At 41.9% G+C, this 15,302-nt stretch overlaps 1 protein-coding gene across 1 annotated transcript in view; it reads left to right on the top strand.

The window, feature by feature from the left end:
- Fbxw8 (F-box and WD repeat domain containing 8) overlaps positions 1 to 15,302 on the top strand; it is a 106,151-nt gene that overhangs the window by 35,281 nt on the left and 55,568 nt on the right. Inside the window, exon 5 of the mRNA XM_015502542.1 lies at positions 10,021 to 10,178. Within this exon, the coding sequence (XP_015358028.1) occupies positions 10,021 to 10,178 (158 nt within the window). The remainder of the gene's footprint in view (positions 1 to 10,020; positions 10,179 to 15,302) is intronic.

Below are 15,302 nucleotides of genomic sequence, written 5' to 3'. Positions count from 1 at the left end.
TGCCCTGCACCCAGCGCTGCTCCTCTCACAGCACCTGGACATGTGCTTAGCTGCAGCACCTAGAGCCGCTAACCATGCGGCTTTGTTGTCTCAGTATTTTTTTAAATTACTGTTTCACTCAGAAATAACATTGAACTTTACAGCATGGATCTGCTTTCTAGTAATTTCTGAGCATCTTAGCTAGGGGTGCTCTGTAATATTCTATGACATGCTCTGTAGTGCTTGGGTACTATTTTATTGGAATAAGCACAAAAATTTAATATACAGATGACCCCTTCCTCCACCACTTATATACTCCATTACAGTGAGTAACTGGAGAATGCCCATTTTCTCTTGTTTGTTCTCTAATTTCTTAGTTGTTTCAACTTAAAAAATTATATTATTTTAAACCTGGAAGGAACCTCTGGTCTAGTCCCAGAACACCCAACTGTGTGAGTCGCCAGAGGCAGAGCAGGGCGTGTGTGCACCGAGTGCCTCTGAGACCTCCACAAAGCCCTCATTTGCTAGTCTCGAGCTGTTCTATTATTGTGTCATTCTGGTTTTTCTTTGGTGGTATGCATCTTTCTTTTCTCTTTAAAAATAATAGTGGAGCTAAAACCATGTTCGTTTGTAAAAATATTATGGAGTGGAAAAGAGAAAGCCACTTAAGTCCTACCATATAGCATAACTTATTCTGTTGTTATCTCTGGGGTGTGCGGTTTGGTTTTCAGTTGGTTTTTCTATACATTTTTTAAAAATAATATAATCATAGCCTGCATTATTAAATCTTTGCCCTTTTTCTCCTTACTAAGCTGGTGAGATTTTTTTCATGTTGTTACTTTGCATTACCTTCTTTGATTGGTTGTGAAATTCCATGAATAATTATACCCTAATTTTCTCATTTGTTCCCCTAATAGTGGACATTAAAGTTATTTCCTACGTTGTATTATACAGTCTCACATAGTTTAACAATGAGGGTATGTTTTGAGAAATGTTTTGTTGGTAAATATTATAGAATGGACATATACAAACTAAGATAACTGACATCAGTAGACCATATAATCTACTAGGATCACATCGTATATGTGGTCTCTTGACCAAATGTCTTTATGTGGCATATATTTCTATAATGTTATGAATATTTTATATACAGAGATTTGCATATTTTTTCTTATTTTAAAGCAGTGTATGTATAAGTATTCTTTATTTGAAAATTATAAGACACGTGTTATTGTAGAAACTTTGAATTCTGTGTAAGAGTGTAGGATTAAAGAGTTAGTTTTTCCATTGTCCTTGCATTCCAGGTTATATTCATTCATAGGCTAAAATCCATAAATGGGATTACTAGATTTAGATAAATTGATTTTTATGATTTTCCAGGTTAAAAAATTGTTTTTAAATGCTTTCATAGCCCTCAATTTCTTTCCAGTTTAACCATGTGGTTTGAAGTTCACAAACTGTCCCTCAAGCTCACTCCTGCATAGACCTCCCTGCTTCATGTCAGTGCCAGAAATAACGCTGAGCCCTCTGAGGTCATTGGTGGTCTTTTGGTCGGTGAACGAGTAGACTTCCCTGCTGAGCCTCTGCCGGTGCTGCATCTTGTTGTTTTCACCATCTTGAAAAGGTGGAGACCATATAGTCAGCAGTTTTGTACCCTCGGGGCCTGAAGCCAGTCCTGGCACCTAGAAATCTGGGAACCTCAAATATGTAGAATGAAGACTCCTCATGCCGCGGTGAGCCTGCACTCTGGGCTCCCTTTGGCCTGCCTGCACTCTGTCTCTAGCCCTTCCTCTTGCCTTTCTGCGGTCTTGTCTGGTCACTTTGCTGCCCTAAGCAGCATCACAGAAAATGCCTGAACTAGCAGAAGTTTCTTCATCTGTAGCTGAGCAGTTGAGACATAGCAGTGACCTTCCTTTAGGAAGAATTTGTGTTTAGAAGTCTTCAGTCGGGCTGGGGCGGTGGCTTACTGGTAGGGTGCTCACCTAACACGTTTGAGGTACTGGGTTCAATCTTCAGCACCATGTAAAGATAAATAAATTAGGTATTGTGTCCATCCAAAACTAAAAAATACTTTTTAAAAATAAAGTCTTTCAATAGTACAGAATAAGCCACCTGACTTTCTATCAAAACCCCATCTGTCTGCATTTCCTGTGTGATGTGATGGCCCCCTGAAATGCTAATGAGGTTTCATGAGTGGTTTTTGTGTATTTTAGAAGAAGAGATGTTATCTAGAAAGTTGGTTGATAACAAAGAGATTGGGAAATATATCTTTGCTCCTTTTTTTAAAAATTATCTTTTGTTTTTGGGTAGTGACAACACTTAGAATAAATGTTTTAAAAATTATGTGTTGGGACTGGAGGTATAACTCAGTGGTAGAGCATTTGCCTGGCATATGTTGGGCCATGGGTTTGATCCCCAACCCCCAAAACAAAATAAAATTACATGTTTTTCTTTTTTTTCATTGAGGAAAAAAGAATAGAAGAAAAGGGGGCATGACAGACAACATCCCTGTTCTATTTGTGATGCTTGGACTGTTCTCCTTTTCCCCAGCTGCACTCTGGAAGTTACAAGTTGCAAACAGATGACATCATGAGTTCAGAAAGGTCACAGTACAAGACCTGGTTGGGGGGTGTCAGGTAGGGTTTGCCATAAGTAGTGAAGGAGAGCCACCTAGTGAAGGAGAGCTTCCCAGGTAAACCTGGGAAGAGAGGCAAGCCTTGGGCTCCTTGGAGGCCCTGTGCCAGCTCTGCTGTCATTAAGCTAATAGCTCACAGAAGCTTTTATCAGATGCCCAGGAGTATGGTGGTGTTTTGCAATAAACTCCCTCCTCACTGTTACTTAAAATCATACATCTGGAGCATTTCAGTTTGTATAAAGAAACACATTTTTTAAAATTTTCACATGAGAGGATCAATTTCCCCTCTTTTGGTTTAAAAAAAAAATATTAAGCAACCTGTATGATGAAGTTTGTTCAATACTTCTAGATGCTTGCGCCCTGGTTTTCCTCTACTGTGATCTGCCTTTTCAGCATGAGCTCTTGTTCTTACTGGAAGAATCAGTGACTCTTTATTCAGGTTTCTCCTCTACCAAATGGAATTGGAGGGAAGAATTTATCATTTAATGTTGCAAAAATTTAGCTTCCTTCTTTCTCTAAAAATATTTAATTGTCCCATTTTGTTTCATTCCCTTTGAGGCAAGTGTGCCTGAGAAGATGTACAACAAAAGGCCTCCCTCCCTCCCTCCCCCACCCTCTCAGACAACATGATGAACTCTGGCTGTTGCTTTGGCTGCCAGGCATGACCCAGTTCAATATATATATATTTTCCCCTCCCTTTGGCAGCCCTGGGGATCAACTGCTGTCTGAATCTTTGATAGCTTTAGTTTGCCTTTTGATGCTTTTTTTCCCCATATGTATATTTTTTAGTTGTAGGTGGACACAATACCTTTATTTTATTTGTTTTTATTTTTATGTAGTGTCAGAGATTGAACCCAGTGCCTCATGCATGCTTGGCAAGCACTCTACCACTGAGCCACAACCCAGGCCCCTTGTAATACTTTTAACATTAATAATTTTATCATTATTTTACAATTAAAAACTATTAGGAAATATTCGTTTAAACGTAGTCATCCAAGGTCACTTTTGGAGTGCTTTGCTTTTGGCCATTTCTTCCTCCATTTTTCCCACTAATTGAAAAATGTACCTTTATGTGGATCATGTGGCATTCCAAAGTGTTAAAAGAGGCTTCAATCTGAAATGGTATATAGTTACCCTGAATTTGAAAATATTTTTTGTTCAGGAACTCACAGTGTTCCTAGAAAACTGCTAGTTTCGTAATGCCTGTGGATTGCCCTGAGGCTCTTGAGATAACAGACACTTTCTAAATGCAGCTTGGGATGAAGCTGTGTTAGATCACCCATGTTTATACGTAACTCAGTGTTTATACGTAACTCAGGACATGCTTTCTGTCTTTCTCCTTTTCAGAAAACGATTTCTCTTTACAGTTTTTCTTTCAACCTTGTTTCGTATGCATTTTTTGTTGCTGCTTATTATGTCACTGGACTGTTTCCCATAAGGAATTTGATCATTACCCGTTAGGGACCTCTTTTTAAAATTATTTTTACTTATTTATTTTCTGCTGTGAGGTATATATGCTCTTCTAGTAAATAAGTCTGAGGTAAGATATTGATAAGTGACTTGAGTAGAGCATTACATTTATTATATCTTTAATGAAGGAGCCCCAGAATATCCTTAATAAATACTGGTGAACTCATGGCTGCATTTATCCATCTCTGCTTCTCCAAGGAATAAAGGGAAGGGCCACAGCTATAGTAACTGCATGATCATCATTGACTCTGACTCTATTGATTGTGATTAACCAAGATGTATGGAAAACAGTTTTAAGTGTGTGGTGCACGTATCTCGTAAGGTCCATTAAGACGTTCATTATTTTTCAATTGATGCATCTCAACCGTACTCAATGTTTGCTGTAGTGCATTTCTGCAGAATGGCTACACTGTGGGATTAAGTTCATTTTGTTAATTGCATAATGCAACACAGTCATATTTTATATAAAATAGTAAGCAAATACTTTTGCTTTAGTTGATTTGTGATCTTTGGTATTATTAAAGAAAGTATGGAACAAGTAAACAGTTCTTAAAACCTCTACATGCTGAGGGCATAAGTATCTCCTAGAATGTGGGTACTTTACTTTTAGGGGCCTCTGCCTGATTGCTCAGCAGGCTTTAAACCGCCTCCAGCTTCTAGGCTGAGTCAGCAGATCCCTTTACTCCATCAACATCAGCATATGGATGAGTCCTACACATTCCTGGGCATTCCTTGCTTGTGAGAAGCGAAAAGGCTGACTGGATATGACTAGGGAGAGCATGGAGTTGGGGAGAGCGGAGCACCAGAACACACCGGAGAGGCACCTCACACATACTCAACCTCAGGCCAGGTCCCTCCTGGGAAGTGGTTTTCAGCTGAGTCTGGAGGGATGACCAGGACTTGGTGGGGTTGGGGCAGGGGAGTTGCCTTTTCTCACTCCTGAACCAGTCATGGTTGTTAATAATTCACCACAGCATTTACTTTTCTGGTGAACTGGATGGAGTATAGCTTCAGAATCCTTCTTAACATAGGACTCTAGGTAGCCACTACATTTTTGTTTGTTTTTTCAAACACACAAATCATTTACTGTCCCTGGCCTGAAGCTGCTGTGAGTGCCTGATCAGAATTGAATTGGGACTTGATTTGAGGTTGACTGCTTGAGTACAATCCTATAAAGGGTAAGTGTTACCAACTATTCTGTATGTCCTCACACAGTACCTGTGAAGCGAGTGTGGCAGCTTGATCTGCCCCACCCCACGCTCTTGTTACCAGCTGATGAATCTCCTGTGCTGCTTCTCACCTTCCAGTTGAAATATAGTGGTGAATTGATGGGTTAGGGTTAGGGGTTATGTCCTGCAAGGCTGAGTCACAATGTTGAAAACAATAAATTCCTTATATTGCACTTAAATGGAGATGGCTCTTAAAAGCAGTATTTGTTTAAAGACACTGTCATCTGAGGAGGCAGAGTGGCGTGCTAGCTAAGTAGCACATTGATAAAACCTGGGCACATTTGATTCCAGCTGTGCCTCTAAAATGTTTCTTGTGACCTTGGGTAAGTCACTTAACCTTATTTCTCAGCATTCTTAAATCGAAACACACTCCTCCCCATTGCATCTTTATGAAGAGCCATGAACAAATTTGTTTTTAGCAAATAAGAGCCGACACCTGGAAGCAAAATGGAAGCCCTGCTGGATATTCACACAAGAAGAAAGGCTAAAGGTTATTTTTAGCTATACAGAATTTCTTCTTTTTCTCCTGGCCTCTTAGTGCAAATAAGTAGTCTGCTTATTGGAAACTTACTAGTTAATGAAAGCTCTTTGGTGGTAAATCATTTTAAATTGGCAATTGGCTCTGGCATGCCAAGCTTGGGAGAGGCTCTGTTCCCGTTCTTTCAACAAAAAATCAGCTGTGGTCCCTAACCTATTTATTTAGAGGTAAACTCAGCCTTGCCAAGCATGAAAAAGACTGGGAAAGCACACAGCTTCACTGTGTCACTGGTCTGTGCCACAGGCTGGGGCATATCTTTACTCGTGTGGAAAGGCTTCTTTCTTCGGTTTTTCTTTAGTGTTTTTACATCAGCTAATGTATTAGTTGCAGTTGTACTTTGCAGACACTAATTAGAGCCATCAACATTGGGGTCCAAAGGCTTACTGACAATGCAGCTATCATAGTGGTGTCTTAATTGGTTGAGTGTAATTGTCATTAGGCAGCGATAAAGACATCTGGAGCTCTGGAGAAAAATCAGCCTTTTTTCCTACTTCCATTCAGTATCTGTTCTTGCTACTCCTGGCCAGTAGTAAGCTCCTTTAGATCCGGGCCCCTCTGCCACAACCAGTGTTCTGCAGTTGTGAAAACGTGAGTGTGCTCATGAGCACCACGTCTCACTCCCTTGCTGTCATTTCTTTATTTGTGTTAGGCTTCATGGCCTGCGGCCACATCATGGCTCAGTACCTGCGAAATACAGTCTTTTATTCTCCATTCCCTTCAATAAAGGAGTCAGTCTTTTATGTTTCACCTCCTGAGTCATCTTATAGCAAAACATTTATGTGATTCTCATGCTCTTTGAACTTGAAAAATGGAGTTAATTTAAATGAGTATCTATGGAAAATCTCCTCTGAGTGCTGGGAACCTTGTCTGTAGGCTGGCACTGGGAGAGGAGAAGAGAGGAGAGGATGTGGCTGGGGAGAAGGGCAGGGGCTGGCTTGTGGAGGATTTTCAGGAGGCCCTGTAATTCCGACTTCATTCATTAAGGTGTTCCGAGGTGAGACTTGGCCTAGGCTTCTGGAGTGTCAAGCACTGTTCTGGTCTGACTGTTCTTGTTGATGGAGGTACAGCAGTGAGCAAGACCCAGACCCTGGTCTCAGACACTGAGAGGTGAGTAGAGTAGGAAGAGGAACAGTTAGTCACCAAATAATTGTCATAGAGACAAGTCCAGGCTGCTAGCAAGGTAGATCATGGTGGGGACATGATCTCGCACAGAGGCTGGGGAAACTGGCAGTGTTTCCTGAAGAATGACTCACGAACACTGGTGTTTGGAGGGCTTGGCATAGCAGGGTTGACTGAAGATGGGAGAGGCTCAGACACAGGGAGGCTGTGACAGTTGGGAGTGTTGAGGGATTTGGACCAGGGTGCCATCTCTAGGAAGGAGAACAGAAACAGCTTGGCAGTGGTGCATCATGGCAAAGGAGGTGTTGAAGGGGCCTCTCTCTTTTTGTACCAGTGACCTGGGACTGACAAAAACATTGACAAAAACAAGGAATTCGGAATTAGCTAGTGTGGCAGTGAGTGGGAGCTTTTGGAGGAGAACATGCATTTATTTCCATGTGCGGAGTCACTGTGAGTGCCCAGCTTCCTTCAGGGAAGCAGAGGCTCGTCAGCTGCCTTTTAGATATCAATAGAGCACTGTTCTCCCTGGGACCCCTGCCCTGCCTCTCTCCTCTTCCCTCGAAGTGAGAAATCAACAGTTTGTATCTCACAGTTCCCTTCTGTCTGGTTCAGAAGTTAAAGCCCTCCTCGCCTTTCCCCCCGCTATTTTGCAGTTTTGTTGTTGCTTTGCTGGAGCACTCTGTGTTGGGGGTACTGACTGATGGTGTTGAGGTGAGCACTGCAGCTCTGGCCACTGAAATCCTGTCCTGGACACCCTGCGCCTCCCGCTGTGCCTCAAGGGGGTGCCACAGAGAGCAGCAGGAAGCTGAGGGTGTGGTGTGGTTCTCAGAACCACCCTGGCTCATACATTTCCTGGCTGAGTACTCTTTTCTCCTCAGAGATCCATAGTTCTCTGATCTAAATTCCCCTTCTTTCTCTCACTTGCCTTTCTCTGTATTTCTGAGAGACAGTGTCATCCTTTAACCTTTCTTTTCTAAACTAACTAGTTCCTTTTACCTGGAATTTAACCTTAAGACTCTAATCACACAGTCTAGGAATTCAAATGTCTCATTCAGTGTCTCTGAAGCTAAGCAAGTGGCCTTACTCCAGAGAACATCGCAAGTCATTTTCAGGGTGTCAGGTTGAGTGCGGTGTCTTGATGCAGTGGGGTGTGGGGTTTGTGTTCTTGAGTCGGGTTCACGGTTAAGAGGGTGATGTGGACAGCTTCCTGGAGAGCCTGGGAAGCCCACGAGTGTGCTTTGGCCTGGGGGATAGCCACAGCCTCCCTTGCTCTCTCATCACCAGGCTTAAGGACGTTGATGGTGTGAGGGTTCTGTGAGATGCTTATTTCTGTGAGCACTTCAGTGGTCAGAGAGGCAGCAGGCCCATGTTAGAAAGCACATCTCTCCTCTTCATCTCCGGCCATCACGTGTTCTCTCCAGACCCCATCCCCCAGGTGGAGAGCAAGTTCTTCAGCCTAGAGAGCTGGTGTGACAGGACAACCCGTGGATTGTGTAATACAGGCATTTACTATAAAGTAATAATTTGGAGGAAAAGCTATTAAATGTAAACAAAGCACTCCCAAATCAGTGTTCTTTGTTTCTTTATTTAAAAATCTCAACTGAGATTGAACTTGTGTGCCTGCTTTATACATGTCATGTCATAGATTTCAGTGATTAAATAGATCTGAGAGGTTATCTTGTTCAGTTCTACAGTGAAACCCCGAAGGAACAATGAATGGTTAGGGCCTTAGGAAGACTGAAGCCCTTCAGAATCACCTGCCTGTCTTTGTGATGTGGGCTCATCATGAGGTACTCAAAGTTACTTCCAACCTTAACCCTCCTGCCACTTGTTTTACATGTGGTATTAAACCTGTGTAACAGATGGAAAGGACTTAAATAAGGCCGGGCTTGGTGGTATACACCTGTAATTCCACTAGCTCGGGAGGCTGAAGCAGGGGGATTGTGAGTTCAAAGCCAGCCTCAGCAACTTAGTGAGGCCCTAAGTAACTTAGTGAGACCCTGTCTCTAAATAAAATATTAAAAAGGACTGGGGATGTGGCTCAGTGGTTAAGCACCTATGGGTACAAAAAAAAAAAAAAGAACTTGAATAACTCAGTGGCAAGGCCATGTGTTGTGGTGCATGCCTATAATCCCATCAATTTAGGAGATTGAGGCACAAGGACTGCAAGTTACAGTGCTAGCCTAGGCAGCTTAGAGAGACCCTGTCTCAGGAATGAAACTGAAGGGCTGGACATGTGGCTCAGAGGTCGAGCACCTCTAGGTTCAAATCCCTACTACCTCAAAAAAGAAAGAAAGAAAAAAAAAGCCCTCGGTGGCAGACAGTGCCCCACTCATCATTGGCATTTTGTTACCCTAAGGGCCTCCTGTCTGAGCAGGTTCTGGCCCTACCTGGCTTTAATGGAGACGGTCATTTGTGGGAGTGGCAGTAGGGATAGGACCGAGCAAGTGCTCTTGTTTTCTAAGAGGGCACAACCAGTGTGCATTTAGACAAGAGTGTTTCATGAGGAGGCAGCGCTGTCTGGCTGCTAAAGGCAAGATTTAATTGTTTCAGCAAATCAATTAGTCTTTAGGGACTTTAATCAGTCAAATCTGATGCATGGATGAGGTATTAGAAAGCTTGCGCCTGTAAGACCATCAGTTCCTAGTATCCCAGCAGCATCTCCTTCTGGTGTGTGTGTGTGAGAGAGGGAGAGAGAGAGAGAGAGAATCTCTTTGCTCCTACAGATTTCTGCTAGTGAGCCCTTTAGTGGGAGAACTTGAGGTGGCAGATTGGTTCTAACAGTGTAAAAAGGGAAGTGAGGAGATCTCGATGCCCACTTTCTTATTATAGTTTCTTGTTTGAAATTGTCACCATTGTGCTGTGAGAATGTGAACCGTGTTCACAGCCTTCTGTCATCCAGTTGACATTTTCCCGCGTTGGAGTTACTCATCCAAACAGTGTCACAGGAGTGTTCCCTGCTGTCCAGATCTCACTCCCCTGTTGTTTCAAGGCCCTCCCCATTTTCTCTCCAATCCCATTTTGGAACCAAGTGTATCCTTCTTTTCCAGATATACATCAGGGGAAGTGAGGGTGTGGGACACCCGCACCTGGGACTATGTGGCCCCCTTCCTGGAATCAGAGTATGAGGAGGATGAGCCTGGAATGCAGCCATATGTCTCCTTTGTGAGGATCAACAGCTCGCTGGCGGTAGCAGCTTATGAGGATGGTAAGTAATGCAGCCCTCCTCCCTCTGAAGGGAAAAAAAGCTTCACAGAAATTAAGCAGCTGTGGCTAGCTCCCCTGTAATCCCTCCACACACACACGTGGGCACACACATACACACTCCTGCCTTTATGTGAAGAAGCTGGCAAGGAACCCTCAGTGTGTTAGCAGGCATTGGAACACAGCACCCATTAAAACCGGTGTTTAATTCCTACTGGAACTGTCGGGCTGGGCGTTGGTGCCAGACACGACAGGGCTGGCCAAGCCATCTTAAGCAAATAACTTGTTTGGTGTAAAATATTAAATATACTTGGCCTACTTTTCCTTTAGCCTCTGTTCAGTCCAAAAGGAATAGTGATAAGGGGATATCATAGATAATCTATTGACAAATATGGAAATAGAAAAATAACAGTCAGTGCCTACCTTTTTTTTGGGCACTTACATACTATACAAGATATTTGATAGCAATGTGCTGTCTCTCTGGCACTGAGAGGGTTCTTTTTGTGTGTGAGCAACTGTGGGCTTATGGAACTAGGTGAGAATAGTCTAAAGTTAGTTTTTACAGAAGTAATGAAACACTTGGAAGTTTATAGCTAATAGAAATAGTCATTTCAGTGGCCGTGGTATCCTGTAAGACCGCCACTCATGCTCCTCATGTCCACTCTGTTGGAAACTGAATCTCTTGTCTCCCCACTTGCCTGAAGGTAGACTGCAGTGTATTTCAGAATGTTAGTGTTCATGTCAGGGCGCTGGGGCACGTCCTCAGAGTCAGTGTGACATTGTCTGTTGCCTCAGAGGACAAAACTGAAATAGCTAATGGGGAATTTTATATCTATATGTCATTCAAGGATGAAAATTAGAGCTGGATCTTTATTATTTTAGCACTGTGAATGCTCTTCTTTTGGCTTGATGTTAGTAGGCACTGTTGATAGATAGATTCTTGTCTTTTCAGCCTATAGAAATTCACTGAGCTGCTTCTGTCATATAGTTATTATTTCATCTATAGTTACTGAAATTCTGTAAACAAGCTTGAGCTTGTTTGCTACTTTTTAAATTATCAGTGAAGTTTTTTTTTTTTTAATATAAACACCTATATGAAAGTTGTATCACTTTTAAGTTAGCATGTTTTAGAATGATCTAGGAACTTCTTGCTGCCACATACACATTGGTACACACATATTTTACCAATGGGGAAACAGGCCTAAAGCCAGCTAAGTAACAGATTTGAGGTTGAAGCCAGTAGTAAATCCAGAACTCTGATTGTGAATCCCAGATTGTACTAGGGGGGTTTTAGTGTTGTTTTTGCAATGCCAAACTCAGAGGCTCTTCTAGAACTGTGCACTCAAGTTATTTGTGCCCTTGTTTCATATTTGAACTTGCAAGGTACAGCTTGAGGTGATACTCAGGTATTCTGCTGGTTGATTGTGTGTGCATTTGGTGTTGGGGTTTTAACCCAAGGCTTGGCATATGCAGCTTACACTTGCCTCTCAATTATACCCTCAGACCCTGGTTTTATATTGTTAATAAGAATTGTCTTTATCCCCCTCATCCCTATTGCTACACAGAAATATTGGGGAACAAAGTAGATATGACAGAAAATTTGTTTTGTTTGGTAAATATGTGGCAAATGATTGTCAAAATATTTCACATGCTTGGTTTTAAAATCATAATTGAAATTCAGATGGCAAAAATGTATATGAAATATATCAGAAGAGAAGCTGAAGTGCTGCTGTTACGTGGTCTTACATGCAGGCTCCCTCTCTACTCTTTTCAGCATCTTGTTTTAGTGCCTGTAGTGTTGCTCTGTGTGGCTGTCCTCAGTCCATCTGTTAGGGCCCCTGTTGATGTACATTTGAGCTGTTTAGGAAGTGATTGAAAGCAGTGCTGCACCAGGCATGGTGATGCACACCTAAAATCCCAGCAGCCCTGGAGGCTGAGGCAGGAGGATCATGAGTTCAAAGCCAGCCTCAGCAACTTAGTGAGGCCCTAAGCAACTCAGGGAGACCCTGTCTCAACATAAAAAATGAAAAGGGCTGGGGATGTGGCTCGTTGGTTAAGTGCCTCTGGGTTCAATCCCTGCTACTAATTTAAAAAAAAAAAAAGGCAATGCTGCAAGCAGCATCCTGAAACAAATACCACAGTGAACTTGTGTAAGCGTACACAAGGGGTAAATGACTGGTTGCTGGGTTGAAGACTGGGGGTGTTTTATGTTTGGACGAATATTGTGAATTGCTCCCCAGAAGGGTTTCACCAGTCTAGTCTCACAAACGTATGTGAGGGAGACTGTTCCCTCGTGTCTGACATGTGGAAGTGGCGTTTCCTTGTTCTTGTGTTTGCCTTACTTTACTCGAAGTTTACGTGAATGCCTTTTCATTATGTGTTTAGTTGTTACTGTTTCTTTGTCTGCAAATTGCTTGTTCCTGTGTTTTCCCATTTTTCTTTTTGGGGTTTTCTCTTTTCTTGACTGAAAGGAAAAGGCTAAGGAAATAACCCTGGTCCTACATATTTCTGATTTTTTTTATCATTTATTCTTGAATGGACTTTGTTTTATGTTATTTTCTAGAAATTAGTGGCTGATTTTAATTTTCTAAATGGTTAATAAATTTTATTTTGTGATTTAATAATTTTGATTCATATATATTAAGGGATCAAAGATCAAAATAATATTGGCAATTATACATTGAGAAATCTTGCTTTCACCCACCTTTGTCCATTCCATTCTAAAGAACAATATTTTGTTATATGTCCTTCCAGTACTTTGGTATTACAATTCCAAGCAAATATAAATATCTATTCTTATTCCTCACACTTTTTTCTTTTTACAAAAGGTAGCGTACTGCCATATGTTCTTCCACATCTTGGCTTTTCCACACCGTAACATATCTTGAAAGGTGGCCCTTGTCTGTGCAGAGGAAGACCACTCCTTACACACTCGTGGCATCCCATCGTATGTAAGCACTACGGCTTGTCGAGGAGCACTTGTGTTGCATCTGGTCGCTTGCTGTATGAGCAGTGCTGTGGTGGAAAACTGTCAGAGGACATTTTACATGGGGGCAGAAGAGTAGTTTCCTAGAGGAGTGGTTTCTGGGTTAAAGGGTAAATGCAAACGGGGTATTGTGCATAGTGTGAGACTGTGCCCATTTTCTCAGTTTTACCATTGAATTGTGTTTCAAACTTTTGGGTATTTATCAACTGGATAAGAATTGGTATCTGAAAAATCTGAGTATAGTTTTAATTTATACTTCTTTTAGAGTGAGAGAGGTTGAATTTTTTTCATATGTGTACCTGCTACTTCTTTTTCTCCATTAACCATTACAACTTTTTAAATAATTAAATCTTTTTCTTTCTCTCTTTTTTTGGTACTAGGAATTGGACCCAAGGGCACTGTACAACTAAACTACACCCAGTCCCTTTTTATATTTTTTATTTTGAGACAGGATCTCACTAAGTTGCCCAGGTTGGCCTTGAACTTGCAATTCTTCGTGCCTCAGTCTCCCAAGTAACTGGGATTATAGGTGTGCATCACCACATCTGGCTATAAATCTTGATCCATATAGAATTTATCCTGGTGGGTTAGTAGAAAATGTGGATCTGAATGGGATCTTTTTTTCAATGTCTCTTATCAGAAAGCTGCCTTTACAAGCTTGTAGAAACGAAATTATTTTTTGTGTTTCAATCTGTTTTCATACTTCATGTTTCATTCGATTTGTCTGATAGTTTACGTTTATATCATTGAGTTTGTCTGTCTTGTCCTTTTGGGTTTCACATAATGCTTGGGAAGATGGTTACTTCATCTTGAAATCTTTGATTTGTCTCAAGTTCATTTAGATGTTAAGGATTATTTCTCTTAGAGTTCTTGAGTTTTCTGGCTCCTCTCTGAGTGCATCCTACCAATCTGATACAGGCTGTTACTTTTTTCTGTGATAAAGAGCAATTGCTTTCTTTCCCCAGACCTCAGGTGGCATTACCTTTGTTCTCACTTTAGTTTATAAGATTGGCACAATGATATTTATGTCAACATATTCATGAATAGCTAGTTCTGAGCAAAGACGGATTTGAACAATCAAATGCACACTATTTTTTCTTTTTAATGGCTTCTGTACAGGATCAGTGAACTGGCTATTCTTTGGCAAAAAATGGCAAAGGGGAAATTTACCTTGTGGGATCTGCCATATAAAATTTGTGACTGTGCCTCACAAAAAAGAAGAGTAAGATAATAAAATGAGTTAATGAACTCCAGCTCTCTGGTTGTGCCAAAGTGAAGCTCTGTAGTCATCGAGACCTCTCCATGGTCTGTACCATGTTCTCCACAGAAGAAATCTCACCCAGAGGGGAGATGGAAATTGCTTTGGGAGAAAGTAAGTCATCCCTACGTCCTTTTCCTTTTCCATTTCCCTGCCCTGTAGGAACACTGCACATGCACCTGGGGTGTGGAGATTTGGCAAGGTGATCCACAGTTGTGATTTTTTGAATTCCAACCCACTGGCCTCATATTTCTTCTGCCTTGTTTCCGATTGTCAGCACTGGCTGTCCTCCAGTTTGATTTTACCACTAATTGTGTTGCACGTTACCGTACCGAAATGAATCAAATCAAAATGCTTTTCCTGGAGCATTAGATAAAGCAGGCGAAGGTTCTGAGTAATGAGCAGATGCTGCTAATGCAGGGACAGCAGAGACCTTGCCAGGACTCCATCTGCTCCATGCTTGCCTGCCTTTGGCCTTGAGCCACAGCATTAGGGAATGGCAGTGTGCTGGAAGCCCACTCCCTGCTCAGAGTTTGTCTTAAAAACTCATTCTTTGGTAAGAAGTGAGATTACACACTTCTTATATGCAAAGAAGTTCTTGTTTGTCCCCCTAAATGGGCAGAGGAAAGATGAGACCAGGTGCATGTTAGCATGTGGGACCTAGATGGGACAGCCAACAGTCCTCTTTCTGTGGTGCCATCAAGTGAGGCAAGGTGGCTTAGCCACTTCTGCAGCAGTCCCAGTGCAATTGTCAGAGCATACACAGACTCCATTGTCCAGGGCCCAGCCTTTCCTAGGCTGAAGTGACAGTGATTTTTTGTAGGGACAATGGGTGAGAGCAGCTCTCTGCAAGCTGCTTGTTAATGGTAAACAGTAGGACCATG

The sequence above is a fragment of the Marmota marmota genome, unplaced genomic scaffold, assembly GCF_001458135.2.
Source record: "Marmota marmota marmota unplaced genomic scaffold, marMar, whole genome shotgun sequence".
In the NCBI taxonomy this organism is placed as follows: domain Eukaryota; kingdom Metazoa; phylum Chordata; class Mammalia; order Rodentia; family Sciuridae; genus Marmota; species Marmota marmota.
The sequence above is the reverse complement of the archived record's forward strand: the minus strand, read 5'-3'. Positions and strand labels throughout refer to the sequence as shown.